This window comes from Thalassophryne amazonica, chromosome 7 (genome assembly GCF_902500255.1).
Source record: "Thalassophryne amazonica chromosome 7, fThaAma1.1, whole genome shotgun sequence".
NCBI lineage: Eukaryota > Metazoa > Chordata > Actinopteri > Batrachoidiformes > Batrachoididae > Thalassophryne > Thalassophryne amazonica.
In genome coordinates, this window is record NC_047109.1 from 73471202 (window position 1) to 73497237 (window position 26036).

The window sequence follows — 26036 nt, forward strand, 5'->3', positions numbered from 1 at the left end:
CGGCCCTGAGTGTGATGCACATGTTCAAAACCCTCCGGCTGCCGACGAGATGGGACACCTACATGATGGTGGTCCATGTGTAATCTGAAGTCCATCTGACCGCAATTTACAAATTCTGATAGGGGCAAAACAGGATCCGAAACGATTTGAGCGTATACAAGGGAACCTCGATATGGATCTGGCACGGCAAGCCCTGCCGGTATGACCTGTACGTGCCACGTATAATAATGTCCACCACCCCCCCTGGAGAGCAGAGGAACTGTTGAAATGTATGTGGCACACTTCATCATACAGTAAATGTGAACAGCAGGTATTAAACCGAAAGCACCATGCACTACTGTGCGCATGCCCCTGCAAATCTGAACAGCCTGTTAAATCCACACTCCACCTTACAGTACAGATATTTATCCATTCCTTCCCATAGGTGACATAAATAATGTGAATATTGTCTCCATCATATCTGTATATAATGTGGGCAGCTGCGCCTCTCCGTGGTGGGCAGTGACGCATCACTGCATGAGTCAGGGTCGAAGCTGAATGGATCTCACTGCTGAAACACATGATCACCTTCTAACTCTGTAGGAGATATGACATGAAACTGTTTTGCCAGGCCGTGACAACATTAATAAACATGAATCTCACCTCCAACAGCAGCCCAGGAGTGTTTCACAGCTCGGACGTGGACGTGGAGCCGAGATCGCAGCCTGTGGTTAAAATCCACTCACCCAAAATAAAAAATAAATCCCATGTGATAATCTAACCATAGGGGTGTCCAGAGTTGCACTGTGCTGCTGAAGTGAGCAAAAAGAAAAAAGAAATTGAAGTTCCCTGGAAAGGCTCTGTCTGATGCATGGGACATGGCCCACTGCCAGCAAACTTTCAGCAAAGCTGTCCAGTGGCACACGCGCAGCTTAGTGGCTAGTGCAGCGCACACACACACACACACATGGCTGAGTGATAACTGCAGCCCCACGCGTGTGCGCTCTGCATACATGTGCCATGCACACACGTGTGCTGCGCACTTGTACGCACGTGCATGTGAGGAACACAGCGCTCCCTCCCACTCCAATCCCATGTTTGACAGCCAGACGTTTGGACATCGGGCAGTCTTCAGCTCCTCTTATGGCCATATGACAGCAGTCTACTTGTTGTCTACATGTGCTTTGGATGCCATTGTTCAGGTGTGGACGAGGTAATCTGGATGCGTTCTGTCACTGCTGACCATGCCTTTTTCCTCCCGACTGCGTCAGATTATGGCAATATTTGCTGTGTCGGGCATGGTTCTTGTTATGTTTGAAGGGGGCTTAATAGATGATGCCCGAAATGTGTGCTTATAATGGCAATCAAGAGGAAGAGCAAGAAAATCATTCATTCATTCATACATCTTCTACCGCTTAGTCCAATTAAGGGTCGCGGAGCAAGACAATCAACTTTTCTGAAATACAAATCAAGGTGCTTGTGTGCGGGCACAGCAGTGGGGTGCCGAAAAAAAACAAAAAACAAATGTAGCGCACTAATACTAGGTGATGACGAAGAGTTCACAAGTAGTTTTGAACTCAACCATTTGAAATGACCATTCAATCATGGTGTCTCATGTTGCTTCTTAACTTTGACATCATAGTCACTTATGGACATAACTTTAACAAGCTTTATGAAGTTTTAACAAGCTCACCACAATAACCAGTATGAACTTTGCAAATAACAGATTAACTGGACAATTTTTTACCATTATACTTGTCCCAGATTCCTTTGCACTGATGAGCTGTGAAAATAACGTGGGCCCATTTTTAATATAAAATTGGAGGAGAGGAATACTTTGCTTCATGCCAGTATAGCAAGCAGGATATCACACTTTGTCCAAATGATTGTGATAATCCAGTCATGTCTACGAATACATTTACATTTCAGCAGCTGTAGTGTGCTGATGAAATATTAAATGTGTGGTTTGATGTAAGATCTGAGTCTGAACACTCCCTTTGGAATAATTGTGGCTCACTATCACATAACACTAATTTTGTATTCATGATAAAGTAAATGTATCTGTGAAGTGCGTTATTAAGAGAAATTAAATGTACAAGTTGTAGCTTACTAGCACACAGCATAATTATAATTTATATTATTATTATTATAATATTATTATATTTATTTATCTGTCTATCTGTCTTGACTTCACCATCGCCAGAATGTTTCTGCACGTGTTACAGTTTACAGCAAAACACAAATCTTGTCTAGTTTGTTTTAATAAATCACAAAGTAAACTAGCATATACCTCTTTTAGGACCCATTTTGTGGATGAGCAACGTTATAAATAAGGCCCCCGGTCTTAACAGAAATACAGAGCAGCTATGCAGGACTGACAGAGATAGCCTGCAAACGTTCATTTTGTCTTGTGTTTCTATTAACACATACTTACTACAATACAACCCCTGGCAAAAATTATGGAATCACCGGCCTCGGAGGATGTTCATTCAGTTGTTTAATTTTGTAGAAAAAAAAAAGCAGATCACAGACATGACACAAAACTAAAGTCATTTCAAATGGCAACTTTCTGGCTTTAAGAAACACTATAAGAAATCAGGAAAAAAAAAATTGGCAGTCAGTAATGGTTACTTTTTTAGACCAAGCAGAGGGAAAAAAATATGGAATCACTCAATTCTGAGGAAAAAATTATGGAATCATGAAAAACAAAAGAACGCTCCAACACATCACTAGTATTTTGTTGCACCACCTCTGGCTTTTATAACAGCTTGCAGTCTCTGAGGCATGGACTTAATGAGTGACAAACAGTACTCTTCATCAATCTGGCTCCAACTTTCTCTGATTGCTGTTGCCAGATCAGCTTTGCAGGTTGGAGCCTTGTCATGGACCATTTTCTTCAACTTCCACCAAAGATTTTCAATTGGATTAAGATCCGGACTATTTGCAGGCCATGACATTGACCCTATGTGTCTTTTTGCAAGGAATGTTTTCACAGTTTTTGCTCTATGGCAAGATGCATTATCATCTTGAAAAATGATTTCATCATCCCCAAACATCCTTTCAATTGATGGGATAAGAAAAGTGTCCAAAATATCAACGTAAACTTGTGCATTTATTGATGATGTAATGACAGCCATCTCCCCAGTGCCTTTACCTGACATGCAGCCCCATATCATCAATGACTGTGGAAATTTACATGTTCTCTTCAGGCAGTCATCTTTATAAATCTCACTGGAACGGCACCAAACAAAAGTTCCAGCATCATCACCTTGCCCAATGCAGATTCGAGATTCATCACTGAATATGACTTTCATCCAGTCATCCACAGTCCACGATTGCTTTTCCTTAGCCCATTGTAACCTTGTTTTTTTCTGTTTAGGTGTTAATGATGGCTTTCCTTTAGCTTTTCTGTATGTAAATCCCATTTCCTTTAGGCGGTTTCTTACAGTTCGGTCACAGACGTTGACTCCAGTTTCCTCCCATTCGTTCCTCATTTGTTTTGTTGTGCATTTTCGATTTTTGAGACATATTGCTTTAAGTTTTCTGTCTTGATGCTTTGATGTCTTCCTTGGTCTACCAGTATGTTTGCCTTTAACAACCTTCCCATGTTGTTTGTATTTGGTCCAGAGTTTAGACACAGCTGACTGTGAACAACCAACATCTTTTGCAACATTGCGTGATGATTTACCCTCTTTTAAGAGTTTGATAATCATCTCCTTTGTTTCAATTGACATCTCTCGTGTTGGAGCCGTGATTCATGTCAGTCCACTTGATGCAACAGCTCTCCAAGGTGTGATCACTCCTTTTTAGATGCAGACTAACAAGCAGATCTGATTTGATGCAGGTGTTAGTTTTGGGGATGAAAATTTACAGGGTGATTCCATAATTTATTCCTCAGAATTGAGTGAGTCCATATTTTTTTTTCCCTCTGCTTGGTCTAAAAAAGTAACCGTTACTGACTGCCACAATTATTTTTCCTGATTTCTAGTGTTTCTTAAAGCCAGAAAGTTGCCATTTGAAATGACTTTAGTTTTGTGTCATGTCTGTGATCTGCTTTTTTCTACAAAATTAAACAACTGAATGAACATCCTCCGAGGCCGGTGATTCCATAATTTTTGCCAGGGGTTGTATGTGCCACTGCATCCAAATAAACAATTTACTCATTTTTATTTATAAAAGTGTATTTAAAATGTAAATGCTTGAGGGTGTTTTGTGGCTTTTGTGGCTGATTTAAGTGATCTAAAGCCCTGTGGCTGTCTTAGCTGTAATGAATAATTTTATTTATTTTTTTTGATGGTGAGTTTCTCAGATACAGTAGAAATAAAGACCTAAATTAATAAAAGTTAAACAGAGGTCAGCTATACTAACATTCAAAATGAGAGCGTGTGAGTAATGACCAAATGCAAATCTGACTGAGCTTCTGTGAATAAAATTAAGAACAGAGCTTCAACAGCACCCATGACAATGTTTCGTCTTAGTTGGTTGAAGTGAGATTCCTGGCTGTAACAATGTGCATGCCATTTGCCAGGTTTGCATAGGTAGCACAACAGTTTCTGGCTTGCACTACCTCAAGAGATGCTAAAATTAGCTAACAACAGGATCCAAATCAGTCCATGGGAACAGTAAATATAACTCAAGCTTGTTTTTTTGGTATCAGAGGAGAAAAGCTTTCATCGGTTTGCAAAAGAGCAACATCTTTATGCAAATTTAATTTGGTTATGCAAATTAAATTTAATTAAATTTACTGTCATTGTAATAACAACAAAACTTTGTTGGTGACAACCAGTCAGTAGCAGCAAAAATTAAATATAAAAGATAAAATGAATAATAATAAAAAAATAAGCGTAATAAGGTGCAAGAGACATGTTATTTACAGTGTAAAGTAAGATGTAAAAATTGCACTGCCCATGGCTGTTTAAAATCCAGTAGGAGGAGCAGTAGTCTGAGGCTCAGACAGAAGCTGAAGCTGGTGAGTATGAGAGCGGGTGGGGGGGTGGGGGGTGATGGAGGTTACAGCTCTGGAGAAAAAGCTGTTTCTCAATCTGCTAGTCCGGGTTTTTATGTTGCGGAATCGCTTCTCTGATGGGAGCAGGGTAAACAGATGGTGTCCGGGGTGTGTTTGGTCAGTGGAGATCCTGGTGGCTCTCCTCTGTAGGTGCCCAGCATGCACAGCATCCAGGACAGGATGCTGTGCATGCTTTGAATGATAATTTTACATTAGCGTGTCATACAAAGTTCAACCGCTGACATTTCAACAGATATGATTTGCATAACATCAGAGAGTTAAAAAAAATATTAAAAGTCAGGGCAGTACCTTCTGTACTTTAATGCAATAACAACACAACAGCCAAGAGATGGACTGACAAACAGCCCTCACATACAGGTGTGCTCAAAAGTATAAATAACCTGGTAGAATTTTTTTGTTTTTTAGCCATTTTACAGAGAATATGAATGATAACACAAAAACCTTTGTTTTCACTCATGGTTAGGCGTTGGCTGAAGCCATTTATTGTAAAACAACTGTGTTTACTCTTTTTAAATCATAATGACAACAGAAACTATCCAAATGATCAAAAGTTTACATTCCCCTGTTCTTATTATCGTATTTTGCCCCCTTTAACACCAATGACAGCTTGGGTTCTTTTGTGGTAGTTGTAGATGAGGCTCTCTAATGGTAAAGCTGCCAAAAGATTACAAAATGGAGTAAATTCATTTTTTACCCTCAAAATTATTCTCACAACACCCCATAATGACAACATGAAAAAGTTTTTTTTTTGACATTTTGCCAATTTATTAAAAAAAAAAAAAAAAGTCTAGTCTCCTAGTTCCTGCTGCTGAAAAAAAAATCCCCAAAGCTTGATGCTGCTACCACCATGCTTCACTGTTGGGATGGTGCCTGATTTCCTCCAAACATGACGCCTGACATTCATACCAAAGAGTTCAATCCTTGTCTCATCAGACCAGAGAATTTTGTTTCTCATGGTCTGAGGGTCTTTCAGGTGCCTTTTGGCAAACTCCAGGTGGGCTGCCATGCGCCTTTTACTAAGGAGTGGTTTACGTTGGCCTACGTTGGTGTTCTACATGAGCGATTTGGAGAGTACTCTGTGCATGCTGCACTATTGGGCCCAATTAAGGCATTTTTCAGTTGACTGCTCAATTCACTAATTCAGTGTGCATTCCCTCACTTCATTCAAACGCACTGTGCACATAACATGAACCATGCACATTGTCATGCAGTTCTACTCTATGGTGTTGCCATTGTGTTCATTTTACAAACATTTTACTCTCCTTCGCTTCAAATAGGCAACAGGTCTGTTTCTGATGGATACCACATATGATATATACCCTTCTTACCGGCCAGTCAGGCAGCACTTTACAAATATGTTTTTCTCATCATCATTCTGTTTTCCTCCTGCTAACAGAGACAGTACTGATGTGTAGCCAGAGGGGCGATGGATCAGAAGAGTCCCCCTTGGAGTAAAGATTCACTTTTGAAGATATTTGGGATTTCAAGGTGGGATTTCAAGGTGCAATCAGGGGCTGGAGGGTCTCCAGTATAGTCACTTCAGAGTTCCATTTCTGTATTTTGCAAATCATGTGGTTCTGTTGGCTTCATATTACAGTGACTTCCAATGCAAACTGGGCAGATTTGAGGCTGAGTGTGAAGCAGCTGGGATGAGAATCAGCATCTACAAATCTCAGACCATGGTCCTCTGTTAGAAAAGGGTGGATTGTCCCCTCTGGGTCACAGGAGAGTTACTGACCCAAGTGGTGGAGTATAAGTAGCTCAGGGACTTCTTCACGAGTGGGAGTAAGTTAAAACACGAGATCAACAGACAGACTGGGGCAACGTCTGGTGTTTTATGAACGCTGTAGTGGACCGTCAAGATGAAAAAAAAAAGCTGAGCCAGAAGGTAAAACTCTTGATTTACCAGTCGATTTACGCTCCCATCCTCACCTGTGGGAATATGAACTTTGTGTAATAACTGAAAGAATAAGGTCCTGAATACAGCTGGCGGAAAGAAGATTCCTCTGTTGGGTATTTGGGCTTACAATTTGGGACAAGGTGAGAAACTCTACCCTCCGGGAGGGACTTGGGGAGGAGCCCGTGCTTCTTTGCATCAAAAGGAGTGAAGTAAGTTGCTTGAGGCATCTGCTGAGGATGCACCCTGGTGCTCTCCCTACGGAGGTCTTCCAGGCACATCCAACTGGGAGGAGACCAAGGGAAGACCCAGGAAACACTGGAGGGATTATATTTCCCAGATGGACTTGGAATGCTTCCAGATTATCCAGGAAGAGTTAGAGGATTTGGCCGTGGATAGGGAAGTGTGGGTATGTTTAACAGCTGGCTTGGGAATGCCTCACGATCACTCAGGGAAAGTTAGAACTTGGCTGATGGTAGGGAAGTGTGGGTACTTGGGAATGCCTCTGGATCACTCAGGAAGAGTTAGAGGACTTGGCTGAGGATAGGGAAGTGTGGGTTGAGCTGCTTTATCTACTACCACTGGAACCTGGATCCGGATAAGTGTCTCAAAATGGACGAGTGCATGAATGAAGAATGAATGAAATAAATTGAACATTAAGGATAAGCTTGGATTGAACATAGATTTTCCTTAATGCATGGCTGAGCTGATAAACTGTCAATTATATATACTGTATTTACGTTAATGTGCTTGCAGTGTATCCATGTACGTGTGATATCTAGGACTGGGTTTCCACGTGGACTGACACCAGACCAAGGTTCATGTTTGCATACATTTGGTCTGGTTAATTCGATTTCCCCATACTCGACATTGATGGGCATGTAGACGTGATTGTCTGACGTCTGCTTCTTGTCAATTTGGTGTATAGTTTCTTCTGAACACACAAAACATTTCCACTTGAACAGAGAAAAATAAATGGATGGATTTTAGGTAAATGGTCATTATTTGCATCTGTCTGCTGTGAGTCTCCAGCCTTAATGTCAAGTCCAGTCACTGAGCTCATCTTTTTTTGTTTCTTTGTTTGTTGTTTTCTGGTTAATATGGGCATCACTGGACAGTACCTCCCTGAATGTTGAATGTTTTGTTTTCTTTCTTGGAGTTAATGGTGAGTGAATTCACAGCACTTGCCATTATAAGGGAAACATTTTCAACTGTCGCCTGTTGCAGCAATAAACAAAATAGAAAATGTTTTATCCACAAAGAAAAAAGACTGTCTTCCAAAACACTGGTTATTGTTATGTGGGGGGAGGCGGGGTTCCCTCAACGGCAGCAAGGGGTGCATGAAGTTAGTCAGGAGGTACACAGGGCCACAAAAAAGTTTGTGAACCACTGATCTTATAAAACACAAGTTTCAGATCTGGACTCAGTATGGGCAGATACTCAAAATTCAATACTTCTGATCGGGATCCCGGGGCAAAAACAACTGACTGAGACATCCCTACCCAGGACCACTTTAGACCAGGTACCAGTCCCTTGCTAAAGTACTAGTTTCTGTAATAGGAAAACATCAGTTCAACCTCCACTTACTTCCTGGCCCCAGTGGTCCTTCCAGGTGATCCATTTCACTCCATCTCGAGAGTACCGTAACCGATAACTGCGGGCAAACTCCTGACCGTGCCCGTCGGCATGACGACCCTGAGTACCTACCAAAGCCAGGAAGTGGAGTTTGTGCAAGTCCACCTGAGGGAGACAGCAACAATATCAGACATTATAGATAAAACAAAAAGGTAGGAGTGATTACAAATGTGCTACACTTCATTCATTAAACCCAACAATACTTCAAAAACAACCTAAAACAAGGCAAAGGTATGACTGTGAAATGGACAAACTCCAAAATGAGTCCAGTTAACTTATAAAGTAACTCAAAGTGTTCCATATTTTGTATAAATAAAACAAATATAAAACAACACTATATATGAAGTAAAAAAAAAAGACACAGCAGGAATAAACACAATTATCATATACCTATAAATGATACACCAATATGATTGGATAAAACAATAAAGAATAAATAGCAATACACCCTTTTCGCAGACAGGTAATATTTTTCATACCACCCGAGTAATCAGCCAATCCAGACAGCGGAGCGGCGCCATGACGAAGAGCCGCGGTCAGAGGAAATGTGAAATACTGGTGAGTCACTATTAAAAATTTCTTACGTGTCCAACCTCGTAGGTTGATCGTTAAAATAAAATTTGTTCGTTCTAAAAGCCATCATAATTATTTATAAGAAAACGTTCTAATTTTTTCTACTAAGGTTTGAACTTTGAGTGTTTACACAGGAGAGAAAAGTGAGAAAATGTTAATGCCTGTTTGAGAAAAGTGTGTAGCGAGGGGTTTTATAGCCTTAAAACATCTATAATAACTGTAAAAAATAACGCTGACTACTTCGCGGATTTCGCCTATCACGGGTTATTTTCAGAACGTAACTCCCGCGATAAACGAGAGACCACTGTATATGATAAAATCGTTATCAAGTTGTTCACCAATGAATATGGCTTTTTATTCAGCCTCAGGGTGAAATGGTTTTCTTCAGGGTGTATAAAGCCATATTCATTGGTGAACAACCTGATAACTGATATGACATGAAAAGTAGTAAAAGTGGTACAAAAATGCATTCATTCGTTCATTTTTTATTTTTACCTGCTTGGTCAAGGGACGCTGCAGAATATCCCAGTGGTCATAGAGGAAGAAATGGGGCACACAGTGGACAGGCTGGCAGACTATCACAACGCCAGCACACAGACAGACAAACAGATTCACACACTCACTCCACCTAGTACAGACAATTAGAATTTCCATTTCATATAAACTTAATTTACTTCAATTCAATTTATTACATTTCATTTTATTTATAAAGCACCAAATGACAACAAAGCTGCCCGAAGGTGCTTCACATGCATGTCTTTGGAAGTGGGAGGAAGCCGGAGCACCTGATGGGAACTCACACAAACACGGGGAGAACATACAAACGCCACACAGAAAGGACCAAGTGGGAAGCGATCCCAGGACCTTCTCGCTGTGAGGCAACAGTGCTAACCGCTGGAATTCTGGGGAGGTGGGGGTGGATGCCCACAGAATCAGTTAATCAGCAAAGATTTGATGGTCTTAGTTTCTCTAAACTGAGCTAAGCAAGGTTAGACATGATTCATGACCATGCAAGGTCGTTATTGAGCATAAGTATTTTTAAATGGATTATTGAATCCAATCTTGCAGGGCCATGATAAAATTGGACTAATATGTGTTTTCTAATTGGATCTAGATAAACTCGGTGCATCAGCATTGTGGAGGGTCCCAAAACCATTTAGAAATTCTTGAAATATGCACAATGAGAGTCAGATTCACCTAAACAAGATTAAATAAAAGCAACAATGAAAACTTCAGTTTTAGACACAACTATTCACACAGTAGTTTGAAAAAGTTTCCTAACAATTTGTTTAAAAGCTACAAAAGCTAAATGAAATGACCTCACACACGATGAAGCACAATGACTAATATGACTCATTTCTCTGTGTTAAGTGCATTGTACTGCAGAAAATGATCAACAGTCCAACGCTTGGTAGCACTCAAACATTAACTTAAAGTGGCACATTTATGACCCTCATCTGGTCCAAGATAATAATGTCATCTGCATAAAGTAGAAATAAATGTGACAATTTTATTTATCTGCACACTGAAAGCCAGACTAATTGCAGTTATGTTTTCTGGAGCCAATGAATCATTGTGCATGTGTGCATTCATGCACTGTTCTGTACTATTGTTTTGCATTTTAATGCCATTGCACCCTCCCCCCAAAAGACAAAATAAATCAGTGAACTTTCTTCTAAGCACTCTCCCTTTCTCTCTCCCTCCTTTGTGCTCCTTGACCTTAATGCTGCGTTTCCACATAGGCAGGACACGTTATGAATGTCATATTTGTGTCATTCTTGGCACATTCCTGACATTCTTATCTTAACGTGACTTAACGCATCTGAATAGGTTTCTAAATAATGCGGGTTTGTGCGTGATATTCGTGATTTTTGGGGAGCATGTTTTTGGCTGTCAAAAAAATCTTTCACGAATGTCACGCACCACCCTCATTTCGCCTCATGTCGTGGAGGTCGCAACTGAGCGTGTTGATCCGTCTTGATTAGTAGTGATCCTTAATAGAGCGTGACAGCATTCTTCTCTGACGTGCACACAATTAAACCCTGCTGCATCGCATTCAGATTTACTCGTATTGCTGCAGTATGCTGAAGAAGGACAGTGGTGCCAAGTCAGCTAAAAGTTTCATTCCAATGCTCATCGGTGCACTCCTGCAGGTGTTCCAGCTGCTGCTGTTGCATGTGCCTGATGTTTGGGAAAACACGCGACACGAGAGCCGCATGGAGCCACACATCTGGGCTCTCTCAGTCTCCTCCTCTCTGCGCCGCTCCATGGCACAGAGCCCAACTAAGCATGCAGTCATAAAGTTCTTCTGCTGTCAGGGCTGTGAAATGAAAATTGTGAAATCTGAGGAAAATTTGCAGGGGGCCTGGGGGGCATAGGCCCCCAGGAGCTGAGGTCTTGGACCCCGTGGGAGCCCAGAAACCAAATTAATTGTTTATCTAATGATACTTTTCAGCATCTCCTGGAACAAAAAAACAAATCTCAAAATTAATGCATATTTAAATGACCCTGTATTAAATGGACTGCATTTATATAGCACTTTCCATCTGCATCAGATACTCAAAGTGCTTTACAATAATGCCTTACATTCACCCCGATGTCTGTATTCAACCTTTCATTTGAACTGTCAATGATCATGTTGAAATAACAGAGTATGATGTGGAAGTAGGACCTGGTATGATTTTCCTTTTAATTGTAAACCAAATTATGCATTAACTCAGAACAATTAAACTACATGAAATTCATGAAGACTGAAAAGACTGTGAAAGCATTTCAAAAACCACAGCTAAAAGCTTGTAGAATATTTTGAAAATCATAGTTAAGTATCAATAATATACCTTATAGTAAAAAAGTAACATATTCTTGTGTAAATTCCTGTAAATCCATTCAAAGCCACAGTCTTTTTTTCCAATGAAAGAAAGTCTAGATTAATGAAAAAGCCACATAATCTTGTCTAAAATTATGTTTTAACAGCACAATGCTTATTTTCCAGAAAGAGAAAAATTCTTACCGTGTTTCCTGAGTGGACAGTTCACTTTTCACTTTTATCTTTCAGGTGTGTTCATGAAGCCAGCGACAATTCCACCTTGTCCTTATCAGACTTTTTCTAAACAGTCTTTCTCGCCATCTTCTCTCTGTCCGATGTCGGTCCGTGACACAGACGTGCTGCACAATTCTTCTTTTAAAAACTTTAGAGCTCTAAAGGTTTGTGATGTCCACATGCGACGATTAGCTTAAGCGTTGCGCAGGAGCTACACAGCGTCGCCACAGCAACCAAAAAGTCCCATTTTACAACAACTGTCGCAACAGCCAGGCTTTTTTCTTCTCAAAACTCCGCAGATCTGAGGACACAGATTTCTATCTGTAACACACAGATAAGTGTTCGCGGACCGCCACAGACTTAGAAAACTTGCACAATGTCGTAAAAAGAACACTTTGCAATAGACATTTTAAAAACTCGGTGACGATCACAATTGCAGAGTTAAACACTAACACCCCCCACCCCCTCCCCCCCATGATGAAATCCGAGGAATTTCACGGATCCGCTGAGCTTTCACAGCTCTGGCTGTGGATTTTGAGGAGCAAACTGGAGCAATCTGAATTGCTCAGCAGCTGATGGATGAATATGGGTGTGTGTGGAGACAATTCGCCTCATTCACAACGTGACAGAATGTAACGATGTGCTGTTATGTGCAATAGTGCGGAAAAGCTCACAACAGAGCGGAATATTATTCTTGACCATGCGTAATGGTGATAATTCGCCAGCAACATGTGCTATTAACCATAACGTGTGGTAACAGGTTGCAGCAGTTCCTGAGGACACCTGATGCCTCTGCCTCAAATCATCATATTCGTGATCAGCGGCCAAGAATATATACTTCATGGGATTCGTGACTTGTCGTCGTTATGTGTAAACACAGCATAAAGCTGTAACTGGTTGAGCAGTTTCTCCCATCACATTCACAGAGGAGTGTAAGTCCTTCAAAGTTGTCATTGAGCATTTGAAATTTTCCCGTCATTAGTTTGCTTTGTTTAGTTTTACTTTGCATTTTTTGAAAGCAAGCCTGCTCTAAACAAGATTGCCATACAGTGCCATAGTGTTTCTACGTACCTATTACGTATTGATTTAATTAAACTAAAAATGATATTCAGTAACTTGGAAACATTCTTGTATCCATCCCGACAAGTCTAAATAAAAAGAAAAACATTAACTGGCTGCAAAAGTAATAATTTAGATACTTGTACTGACTTTTGCTGCAGTTTCTACATTGGGGCCTGTAATATCATTATAGTCTTTCTAAAGTATTTGTGTTGATTGTTCACAGACAAAACACTCCCCTTATCAACTTGAACATACTGCATTTATTGAGAAATAATATAATTTTGAATGGTTTGACATTAAAGTGATATTACACATTCTGTCCAGACATACTGAAACCTCTGTTTAAAGAAACTTTAATATCTGTTTTTTGAGATTTCATAATGACTAATGGGGAGGTGATGGTCTAGAGAAGGGGTACGTAATCATGTGCCATGAAGGGCCAAGACACTGCAGGCTTCCATTTCTACCAATCACCTCAGCAGGTGATTTCATTGATGATTATGTTCAGGTAAGAGTTCATCAGTAAATCCACCTGCTGACATGACTGGTTGCAAGGAAAACCTCACTGTGTCTTGGCCCTCGTTTCACCCCTGCTCTAGTGGTTGAGCGTTAGGCTTACAGGATCCTCGGTTTAAAACCCCAGCCTGACCAGAATATTACTAAGGGTCCTTGGGCAAGGTCCTTAATCCACAAGTAGCTCCCGGTGTGTAGTGAACGCCTACCATGGCAGCACCCTGACATCGGTGTGTGAGTGTGTCTGTGTGAATGCGAGGCATCATTGTTAAGCGCTTTGTAAAGCACTATATAAATGCAGTACATTTACCATTGACTAAATGCCATTTCTGTGATGGACTGGTGATGCACCCACAGACACTAACCTGAAGGTTGGGTAATTCATTAAATTTTAATGTCAATTCTAATTTTGTCTTTCAACGATTACACAAAAAAAAACTGTAATCGAGACAACATGCTTGTGTTCTGGACTCCGTCTTTGCAGCAATGATCTGTTTTTGCCATGTGCGATAAAATCTAAGTGACAACCTCCTGTATGTATGGACCAGGTACAGACAGCCATGGTTAGTGCCAGCATCTGTTAGGCTAGCAGGTGAACGCTACCTGCTGTGGACTCAACTGTGTTTGTCCTTTCTGAGAATTTCATCCAAAATATCTGAGCTAATATGCCTTGCTGTGCCATTAACTGGACTAACAGGCCATCTATGAAGTCCATGCTCCAGTATTTCTGTTGCGTAAACTCTTAGTATTATTTACTTTGTGAGCACTAATTAGCAAGTATTAATAGCTTGGTGATGTAAGCTCCAAGATGGTGCCATGGTCTAAAACCCATTATTTCAATGAGAAGCTTGTGTGACACTTCGCTGGGTGGGAGCACTGCCGCTTGTCATCAGGCCACAGCTGCCAAAGTTCAACCCAAAACAACTTTCACTGATACATGCTGTGCAGCGCTGCTACAGTTACTTTGAAAAAGTAATCCAATTCCTGATTACTGCTTGAAAAAGTAACTTAGTTACTTTACTGATCACTCAATTTTAAAAGTAACTCAGTTAGACTACTAGTTGCTTTATTAGTTACTTTCAGCAGCTGCCCACAACACCCCCCACCACCTCAATATGAAAATGATGGCCCGTTTTACCTGTTTTGAAAATGATAACCAGTTTTGCCAATACTCACTTTACAGTCACCCTTTCTTGACTTCAATGAACATGAATACTTGTTTCATAAAAAAATAAAATAAAGACCTCTTTCTTGACCTCATATTTAACTGTTGACAGCACTGTAACAGTAAAACTTGCGATGTCTAACCTACATTCTGTCTGGATTTGCTCCTGCTTTGGGGTTTGAGCACAAAGAATGGATAACGTTTATTTATGCAGAAAACACGACCAGATTGACAGGTAAGATAGTTTTATCACTGTTTGTTTTACATCATGTCATCCTCAGAAAGACAGTTTAGGCACATTTGCGTGGCAAAAAAGTGTTAGTTGTTAACATGTCGTGGATCAGCTGTTTTTAGTGAGGACAGACAGACCAGCGCTCAGAGTTTTAAATCACCGCACTTTGAGAGATGACAACTGTTCCTTCAACTCATATTTGCTGCAGAAAACCACAGATGAAAAGCTCGCAGTTCACTGGAAGTGGGCAAAGTGGGAAGTTCAGTCAAAGCCCAACCTCTTGCCCACGGGCCACGTTTAATGCTGTGATTGACCCGCAATGCAAAAATGATAATAACGCACAGTGAATTGGAGAAGTAACTTTAATCTGGTTTCTGCTTTGGAAAGATTAATGCGTTAGATTTCTCATTACTAAAAAAAAAAAGAAACAGTCAGATTAGAGTAACGCATTACCGGCATCACTGTTGCTGTGACATAGCTTCGCGCATCCAACAGAAATGAGGCATCAGGCCAAAACACAGAAGACGACAGAGTGCAGAAATGTGTGACAGAGGAGCATTAAGAGCTGCTAATTTATACACAGTTTTCTGAAGAAAACCCTTAGAAATGTTTTTTACCTCAAGATTAATTTCTGATTACTGTACATTTTGAAGTAAAAAAAAAAGTTTATTACATTAGAAAATTTGTAATTAAAATAGTTTTAAGTAAAAAAAAAAAAGGATTCTTTAGAAATCTTTGTTCATCTGTAAATTCAAACCATATCTGTTGTTGTTGCTGTTGTTTCAGATGAGATGATTTCTTGATTAACATGATAATGAACCTTGGACATTTATCTTGCTTCTGTTTTTTTTCTCTTAATATTGTGGTTATAACTGGCAGACTGAGTGCTTCAATTTTTCTTGTCGCAAATCCATTATGGCGGTTGTCCGTGTTGTTCACCGGGCCCTCGAACAGCCAGACAGTGACACAGAAATCTCCGCCCCCTCTGCGCGTCGTTGCCGCATCAAACACGTTCAACGCAAGTGAAGGCGTCAAAATGATCAACCGACGCATTCGATGTGAAAGGCCCTTATGTCACCAAGTTGCCCTAATTGTTTTTCAGTTTATTTTTTTATTTTTAATATTTGTAATTTTTTTAAAATTACGAGGTCTGTTAGAAAAGTATCCGACCTTTTTTATTTTTTTCAAAAACTATATGGATTTGAATCATGTGCGCTTGCAGCCAGGCTCCACGTCCAGTGGCGCGAAGAGGACGCACCGGTGACCTACAGCGACCCAGCGGCAGCCGAGGCAGCGCGTTTGAAGAGAGGACGCAATGGTTCAGTAAAAGATTAAATTATTTTAGTTTTTGAGCGTGATGCTTTAAAGTTTCATCCAGAACTGCTGTGATATTCATACTTTGGTAAGTGCGCCACTGAATTTTTAGTTTTTTTTTCGTTTGGAACTGTGTTTTAGTATGCTAAATAGCGTTCTTTGACTCACAATACTGAGCGCAGCATTAACCCTTTCAGGGGGCGCACTGTGTTTAATGTTTTAAATGTGGTGTTCAGCGACATTTAGTAAATGTGCGTACTTTGTGGTGGGGAGCACCGGGAATTGTGAGTTCTATTACCTGTCCGGTAGATCCAGTTAAAATGAGGGGATGCTTCACGTCTTGTTCGGGTGACATGGTGCAGTGGGAGGTGGGAGGGGTGTTGCGGTGTCATGTTTGTGTTTGTAGGCTCAGATGCATAAGTTTCGTTTTAAGTTTTGTAACATTGCAGTTGCTAATCATTATTTACTGTATATTGTTTTTTTCAAATGTCGGATGTGCATAATAGCATTCATGTAGGAGGCAGAGATCTGCAATTGGTTTCCTGGAACGTCAGGGGGCTTGGCAGTGTGATTAAAAGGGGAAACGTTTTCCGACATTTAAAGTCTTTGTCAGCTGATATTGTTTTTCTGCAAGAAACTCATATTAATAAAATTGCACAACATAGTTTAAGGTGTAATTGGATAGCCCAAATTTATCAATCACCATTCACATCACATGCCCGTGGTGTGGCTATATTATTCCGGAAAAATATTCCATTTCAGGCCACTACGATTATTAATGACCCCCTCGGAAGATTGTGCTAGTCACCGGTGTTATAAACTCAGTCAAACTAACATTCCTTAACATATACGGCCCGAATGCGGATGAGCCTGATTTTTTTAGAAAAGTTTTTGATCAGCTGCCTGACGAGGATGATTCAAACCTAATAATTGCCGGAGATTTAAACTGTTACTTGGACCCCTTTCTAGATAGATTATCTACAAAGCCGGCACCGGAAATTGCTTCTGTAAGGCTTCTTAACAACCTGCTAAAAACGAGAAACTTAGTGGATATTTGGAGGAACCAGCATCCAACAGATAAGGAGTACTCATTTTACTCAAACGTGCATAAATCTTATAGTAGGATTGATTATTTTTTAACTAGCTCTAATCTTATTTCCCAAATCACTAGCTCTAGATATCACAATATTTTAATTTCTGATCACAGCCCTCTAACAATATCATTGAATCTCTCTCTTCCCAGACGGACATATTCTTGGCGTTTTAATTCAAATTTACTCTGGGATGATAAATTTGTTAAAGACATGACATCTAAGTTGAAAGATTTTATAGACCTGAATGATAATGGTGAGGTGTCTGATTCGATCCTTTGGGAGACATTAAAGGTGGTAATACGGGGGATGTGATCTCTTACACTTCAGCTCTGAAAAGACAGAGAGATAATCGTTAACAGTAATCAACAATACCCTCCCTGGTTTGGAAAGAGCTTATCAGAACACCAAGTCACCTGATGATTATAAAGAAATACTTAAACTTAAATATGAGTACAACGGAATTTTGAGTGACCAAGTGAAAAATACACTTTTGAAATTGAGGAAGAATCACTTCGAGCTAGGAGACAAGACTGGTAAACTACTAGCACAACAACTTAAAGATGCACAAGCTTCCAGAGCAATTCGCAATATAAAATCAAGAGCTGGCAGCTGTTGACATAAACAATCGTTTTGGAGAAGTCTACAGTGATCTTTATTCGTCCAAAAATGTTGTTTCACAATCAAATTTTGATGACTTTTTTAACTCTCTCCAGTTACCCAGCCTGAGTGACACCGCTAAGGACCACCTTGACTCCGACTTTCCTCTACAAAAGGTTACTGCTGCTATAAAATCACTCCCATCAGGTAAAGCAGCAGGTCCTGATGGTTTTAGCTCAAAATTTTTACAAGAAATTTTCTGACATCCTGGCGCCACTGCTGCTCAGGATGATTCGTGACTTGAAAAATAATGAAGAATTACCAAAAACCTTATATGAAGCTAACATTTCACTTATTTTGAAAAAGGGCAGAGATGAAACTGACCCTGCAAGCTATAGGCCAATAGCGCTACAGAATGCTGATCGTAAAATAATAAGCAAAATCTTGTCGACTAGACTGAACAGACATTTGGCTTCGATTATACATCCCGATCAGACTGGATTCATTCCAGGCAGATTTTCATTTTCCAATGTTAGGCGATTACTTAACACTGTTTACTCTGATTATAGTAACACTCCAGGTGCCTCCATCTTATCCCTTGACGCACACAAAGCCTTCGACCAGGTTGAGTGGCCTTACATGCTAGAGTCATTACGCAGGTTTGGATTTGGTCAGACTTTTATATCCTGGGTGAAACTGATTTATGTAAAACCACGTGTTCTGTACTGACAAATGGAGACCGTTCGGACCCCGTTTTCTTTGCAGCGCTCAGTACAACAGGGCTGTTCGCTGTCACCGGCTCTCTTCGCGATTGCTTTGGAACCACTAGCTGAAACAATAAGAACCCACCCACAAATGAAGGGACTTCAGATCGGAGACACAGAAACACGCATCAGCTTGTACGCCGATGACGTAATTCTGTATTTGCGTAATTCTGAGGACTCTATTCCGGTTGTACTCAATTTAATTACATCTTTTGGTAAAATATTGGGCTACATGATCAATTGGTCCAAAAGTGAGTTTATGCCTCTTTCCAAGGTGTATTCGCCAGGTTTTCTGCAAGGGGTTCCATTCAAAATAATTGACAACTATTTCACTTACTTAGGCCTGTTTATACCTAAGGACCCAAAGTTGATATTTAATTGAATTTTATGGAATTTATATCAGGCTTAAAGCAGAATATTGAATGCTGGAAACTTCTACCTCTGTCTATGGTGGGGCATATAAACTCCATAAAAATGGTCTCTCTTCCTAGATTTTTATATTTATGCCAAAATCTCCTGCTGCCTTCTTTAAAGAGTTAGACTCAATTACCTTATCTTATATCTGGAATGGCAGAAATGCCAGGATCTCAAAAATACATTTACAGAAACCTAGAACGGAGGGGGGACTGGGCCTCCCGGTGTTTAAACGCTACTACTGGGCTGCTAATGTCAGAGCGTTGATTTTTTTGGTGACAGGGCCTGCAAGATACTCAGACCCCAACAACACCAGTGTGGGTTAAAATGGAAGCCAACTGTGTGAACAATTCCTCTCTGCCAGCTATGCTATTTTCAAAGTTTGAGAATTCAGAGTTTCATAAGAGTCTATCTTTTCCCTTAAGGCAGTCAATAAGAATTTTAAACCAAATTAGGAGCTTTTTGTCATTACCAGAAAACATCAGTACATGTTCCTATATGTTTTAATCATGGTTTATGCCTCCTTGGCATGACAAGTCTTTTTGTGTTTGGAGACAGAAGGGCTTGGGTGTCTATCAAAGATTTATACATTGACTGTAAATTTGCATTATTTGGTCAATTGAAAGAAAAGTATACTTGTCCAGTTCACAATTTTTTCGGTACCTGCAGGTCCGGCATTATGCCCAAACAAAATTGAAAATTTCAAAAATTTCCCAATCGAGCATGATTTTTTGACATTTTAATAGCCCTTCTGACTCCAAACACTTGATTACAAAATTGTGCACCTGTTTGATGACCGCACTGTTGCACTAACTGGAAAAATCAGGGATACCTGTGTGGTGAAATGGGTATAGAGTTGTCTGATTCCAGGTGGAGCGCATGTCTGTCTAACATTCATACTTGTTCTTTGAACAGCAGGCACCCAATTAATCCAGTTCAAAATTGTTCACCGCTTACATTACTCAAAAGCCAAATTGCACAGAATTTATCCCTCGGTTTCGCCAGTGTGTGACAGGTGTAAGGTTTCTGATGGTACACTATCTCACACTTTCTGGTCCTGCTCTTCTCTGACAGTGTTTTGGTCAAAAATATTTGACTGGTTTTCCCAAGCATATAAAACGAACCTGCCACCGGAACCTGGACTGGTTATTTTGGTTGCACGCAGACTCTGAGATCTCTGCCTGCCAATATTCGAAAACCCCTGGATCTTGGATTGGTGGTTGCTAAAAGACTGATACTGAGAGATTGGAAGTCCCCTGTTCCTCCTTCATTTCAGCTTTGGGTCAGTGAAATGATGACCATAATTCAAATGGCGAAACTTAGTTCGATGGACATGTTTTTTAGAATCTGGGGTCCATTTCTGCATCATTTTGACATTGTGAATCTGTAATCATTTGTAACTGTCATGCATCTGAGCCTTGTTTGTTTGTTTGTGTGTTTTCTTGTATTATTTGAAAAAATTATAAAAAAATAAAATTTAAAAAAAACGGCCCACGGAGGCGTAGGGCGCACCGCGCCCCGAGCGGCTATCGACAGACTGGAACAAGCAGATCACTTACAAATTTAAGGCTCTATTGATGCAGGACTTCGTGTGACTAGCAGAGAAGTTTCAGAAGGGGTCGGGATCAGCGTTTTATTGGCACATTCCACTGTTAAAGGAGATTTTGTAATGAAAGACGTGCGGACGGACTCGCGCGTCGCGACGCAGCCGCTCATGGCATGGGACAAACAAGACCTCCATATTGGAAACCATTCGTAAGATTCAGACGGCTTTCGGTGGCTTTTCAGTTGAGTGAGTATCCGAGAAATTGTTTAACAGCTGGGCATGTTCCAACTTGTCCTGTGAGACTTCCAACACGGAGGTGTTGTTTGTCCCGCGCCATGAGCGGCTGCGCCGCGACGCGCGAATCCGTCCGCACGTCTTTCATTACAAATCTCCTTTAACAGTGGAATGTGCCGATAAATGCTGATCCCGACCTCTTCTGAAACTTCTCTGCTACTCACACGACGTCCTGCATCAACAGAGCCTTAAATTTGGAAGTGATCTGCTCGTTGCAGCCTGTCGATGGCCGCTCGGGGCGCGGTGCGCCCTCCGCCGCCGTGGGCCGTTTTTAATCCAGTTTTAATGGTCCTTAATCCGTGTGATAACCGATAGAATCTTCACCGAAAGCCATCTGAATCTTCCAAATGGTTTCCATCTGGCTGTCTGGCAGAGTTTCTGAAAAAATTTTCATGGAACAAAGCGGCAGTCGCTCCGCCATTCCTAAACAATAAAAAATCCGACGAGGGGGGTGGACCAGAGCTCACTCAAAGCCTGCCCAGAGGCGAATGACGCAACCGACAGGCGTGAAAAAACTCATGCATGCGCACGAAGGTTCAAGCTTGTCTGATGCAAGCGCACATGATTCAAATCCATATAGTTTTTGAAAAAAATTAAAAGGTCAGCTACTTTTCTAACAGACCTCGTATAGTAAATGCTGGATATTTGGATAATCAATGAGTAATTGTGTTAAATAAATGTGATTTCTATTTTGGCCAAAATACTGATGATTATGATTTTTGCCATAAATGATTAGCCCCACCTGAAGGTATTCTGATCCACTGGGGAAGACGGCTCCCGCTGGACACCATGCTCCATCCCCCTCACCGGTACTCAACCTGAGAAACACAGAGGAAAAAGGACGTTTTATGGTAGTGGGGGGAAACTAACAAAATAGTTTTAAAGAAAATCCTAAGTGTAAAGTTGAAAAGTTCACCAATTCACCAGACACACAACAAATATTTGCACAGACATTGCCAAACAAATCAGAGAACATCAAAACCCACAGCACCAAGGGTTGAGTCCAGCCCGAGTCTCCTATACTCCGATAACTATCAGATTCCACAGCAGCCAAACATCGACACATAAATAATACAACGTTGCCTGAAAGAGAGAACTATAAAGAGCAGTAACGTGAGAGGAAAACCTGGCAACAGAGCGATGGAAAATATAGACAACAGAGGAGATAAAAAAAGAGTGATTATTCATTCTTCTGTGTTCTTCAAAGCTCATATCAAACTGCAGCAGCAGGAACAGTCAACACTCAGGATGCTCTGACCACAAACCAACACTCAATGATTTTCACTCAAAGCCAGCATGCTGCCACCTCAGAAAGGCCACACGGAAACCACTACATGGCCCGTCTGTGATGTCGCAGGCTGCTGGATCGCCTCGTGTGCTTGAGGAGCTTTGGAATGCACGCCAGGCCACAACCGCGCTCTGACCACTGCAAAGCTCCCCTCAAAACTAAAGCTGCTCCACAGACTGCCAAACAAATCACTCCATCGCCATGTTGACACTCACATTCTCGCTATTATTTTAATCAATGCCGTTCTCACCTCAGTGAGATCTTACGGCTTGAAACCACAGGATGAAATCAACCCGTTAGGGCTCCTCACAGCGTTCTGTGATGGAGGGAGAAAACACAGAGGGGAAGGAGGAATGTGGCTGTGAGTCTAATTTCATGTACGCCAGCCAGCAGCATTAACATTACAGCACAGTGTTCGGCCAAGTAGCCCATTTATCTGCCATTTCTCTCTGTGGCCTCTTTCTCTACACTACACTTTCTGTCTAAATACCTGCCAACTCTTCATTCCTCCAGTTTAACCATGAGCATGTGGGGTTTGGGGGGTGCCGAACACGGCTCTCACCTTTAATGTTGCAATAATCCCTTTGAATTTTTTAGCATTTAAGTCATAAAAAATAGTCTTTGGCACCACTAAAATTTTATTTTTAAACATTAAATATTATATCACCAATGTGCGGTGATACAAATTACAACAACATGCCATGACATACTGGGACACAAAGTTTCCCAGAATGCTTTTCAAGTGTCAAAGGGCACTGCTACACTACAATGTGCTAGAATCAACTTAATGGATCCAAAGTAATGTGGCAGAGCTACAGTTGTGACTGAAAGTGCCAAAAACAAATATAAAATAGAAACAGAAAAAGTGTTGAATAACACTAATAAACACAGGGTACTAAATATATGTGAAGAACAGATAAAATCTTGAGAAAAAAATTCACACAAACTTTTGGATATCTGCCAGACAGGAAAGACAACACCCACAGGTCTACTGTGTCAGTTGTCAATACCGGCATAAGTTACAGTTACAATGTTTTTACTCCCTTTGCCTAAACAGGTCTTGGGGAAGACTTTCATCATAGCTTTATTAAAAGCACTTTTCCACATAGTAAGTCAGAAATTGTGACTTCCTGGTTTAAACAGAATGCTGCTTGATCTTTGAACATTGTGCATGTGTGTCGACCATCATGTCACATGCCTGGGGTCAGCTGTGAGATGGTAGTTAGGGTGGTGCACTGTGGAGCTGGTGGAGGCCCCATCTGAGCCGTACAGGTTGCCTTCAGGGCAGCTGATGTCGGGCATCGGTTCAGGAATATCAGCGTGTGATCTCAAGGAGCAGGGAGTGGTGGCCCCTGATTTAAAGATCTACTGCAGGTGCCCAGTTGATACACATGGTTTTCCTTTTCAGCCAGTTTTGAAAGAGGGATTGCTGCAGTGCAATTGTTAAAGACGAATATAACACAGAGGCTTGATTGCTAACAATGTTTTACATAACTAGGGTTGTAAAAAAGTGAACGTTCTTTAATGTGTAGTATGGCCGTTTAAGACTGAACATTTAATTCATTGTTCCCTTCAACATCAGGTTTGTTTGTCTCTGCTCTCATTCCTTCTTTGTTCTTAATTTTATGTTTTTCCTGAAGTGTAATAGCTATGAAAAATTTAGCATCTATGAATCCCAGAGGCCCAGCATTCATCAAACACCCTCCCTCACATTAATTTGCCTTCTGCTTTCAGCACATTGTAGTAATCTATTTCTCATATGTTCTCTTTTTCATTCTCTCCATTTTCTCTCTCTGTGCATCTCCCTGATGTCTCTTAAAGAGTTCTGGAGCTAACAAGAATTTCCATGTGGTCCGACAGCCGGCCAACAGGCTCAACCCAGCAAAGCGATGCGGACAAATTAAGAGACCTCTTGTAAAGATTTTTGTACAACCCCAATTCCAGTGACGTTGGGACGTTGTGTGAATGTAAATAAAAACAGAATACAATGATTTGCAAATCCTCTTCAACCTATATTCAATTGAATACACCACAAAGACAAGATATTTAATGTTCAAACTGATAAACTTTATTGTTTTTGTGCAAATATTTGCTCATTCTGAAATGGATGCATGCAACACATTTCAAAGAAGGTGGGACAGGGGCAACAAAAGACTGGGAAAGTTGATGAATGATCAAAGAACACCTGTTTGGAACATTCCACAGGTGAACAGGTTAATTGGAAACAGGTGAGTGTCATGATTGGGTGTAAAAGGAGCATCCCCAAAAGGCTCAGCCGTTCAAAAGCAAAGATGGGGTGAGGATCACCACTTTGTGAACAAATGCGTGAAAAAAAATAGTGCAACACTTTAAGAACAATGTTTCTCAACGTTCAATTGCAAGGAATTTAGGGATTCCATCATCTACAGTCCATAATATAATCAGAAGATTCAGAGAATCTGGAGAACTTTCTACACGTAAGCAGCAAGGCCGAAAACCAACATTGAATGCCCGTGACCTTCGATCCCTCAGGCAGGGACATCATTGTGTAAAAGCTCTTACCGTGTGGGCTCAGGAACACTTCAGAAAACCATTGTCAGCTGACACAGTTCATCACTACATGTACAAGTTAAAACTCTACAATGCAAAGTGAAAGCCATACATCAACAACATCCAGAAACACCGACGCCTTCTCTGGGCCTGAGCTCATTTGAAATGGACAGATGCAAAGTGGAAAAGTGTGCTGTGGTCTGATGAGTCCACATTTCAAATTGTTTTTGGAAATCATGGACGTTGTGTCCTCCAGACAAAAGAGGAAAAAAGACCATCCAGATTGTTACCAGCGTAAAGTTCAAAAGCCAGCATCTGTGATGGTATGGGGGTGTGTTAGCATGGCATAGCATGGCATGGACAACTTACACATCTGTGATGGCACCATCAATGCTGAAAGGTACATCCAGGTTGGCGCAACACATGCTGCCATCAAAGCAATGTCTTTTCAGGGACGTCCCTGCTTATTTCAGCAAGACAATGCCAAGTCAAATTCTGCACCTGTTACAACAGCGTGGCTTCGTAGTAAAAGAGTGCAGGTACTAGACTGGTCTGCCTGCAGTCCAGACATGTCGCCCATTGAAAATGTGTGGCGCATTATGAAGCGCAAAATACGACAACGGAGACCCCGGATTGTTGAAAAACTGAAGTCGTACTTCAAGCAAGAATGGGAAACAATTCCACCTACAAAGCTTTAACAATTAGTGTCCTCAGTTTCCAAATGCTTACTGAGTGTTGTTAGAAGGAAAGGTGATGTAACACAGTGATAAACATACCACTGTCCCAACTTTTTTGAAACGTGTTGCAGGCATCCATTTGAAAATGAGCAAATATTTGCACAAAAACAATAGTTTATCAGTTTGAACATCTTGTCTTTGTGGTGTATTCAACTGAATATAGGTTGAAGAAGATTTGCAAATCACTGTATTCTGTTTTTATTTACATTTTACACAACATCCCAACTTCATTGGAATTGGGGTTGTACTTACACCCCTGTCACACCTTGGCAATTTAGACAGCATATGCCCACTGTATTAAAAATTTAATACATTATGGGTAAGTTTTGTATAGGTT

General features: G+C 40.8%; 1 protein-coding gene across 1 annotated transcript in view; it reads right to left on the reverse strand.

Annotated features, from left to right (window-relative positions):
• ddr1 (discoidin domain receptor tyrosine kinase 1) overlaps positions 1-26036 on the reverse strand; it is a 112428-nt gene that overhangs the window by 43819 nt on the left and 42573 nt on the right. The window contains exon 4 of the mRNA XM_034174449.1: positions 8490-8642. Coding sequence (XP_034030340.1) covers positions 8490-8642 — 153 coding nt within the window. The remainder of the gene's footprint in view (positions 1-8489; positions 8643-26036) is intronic.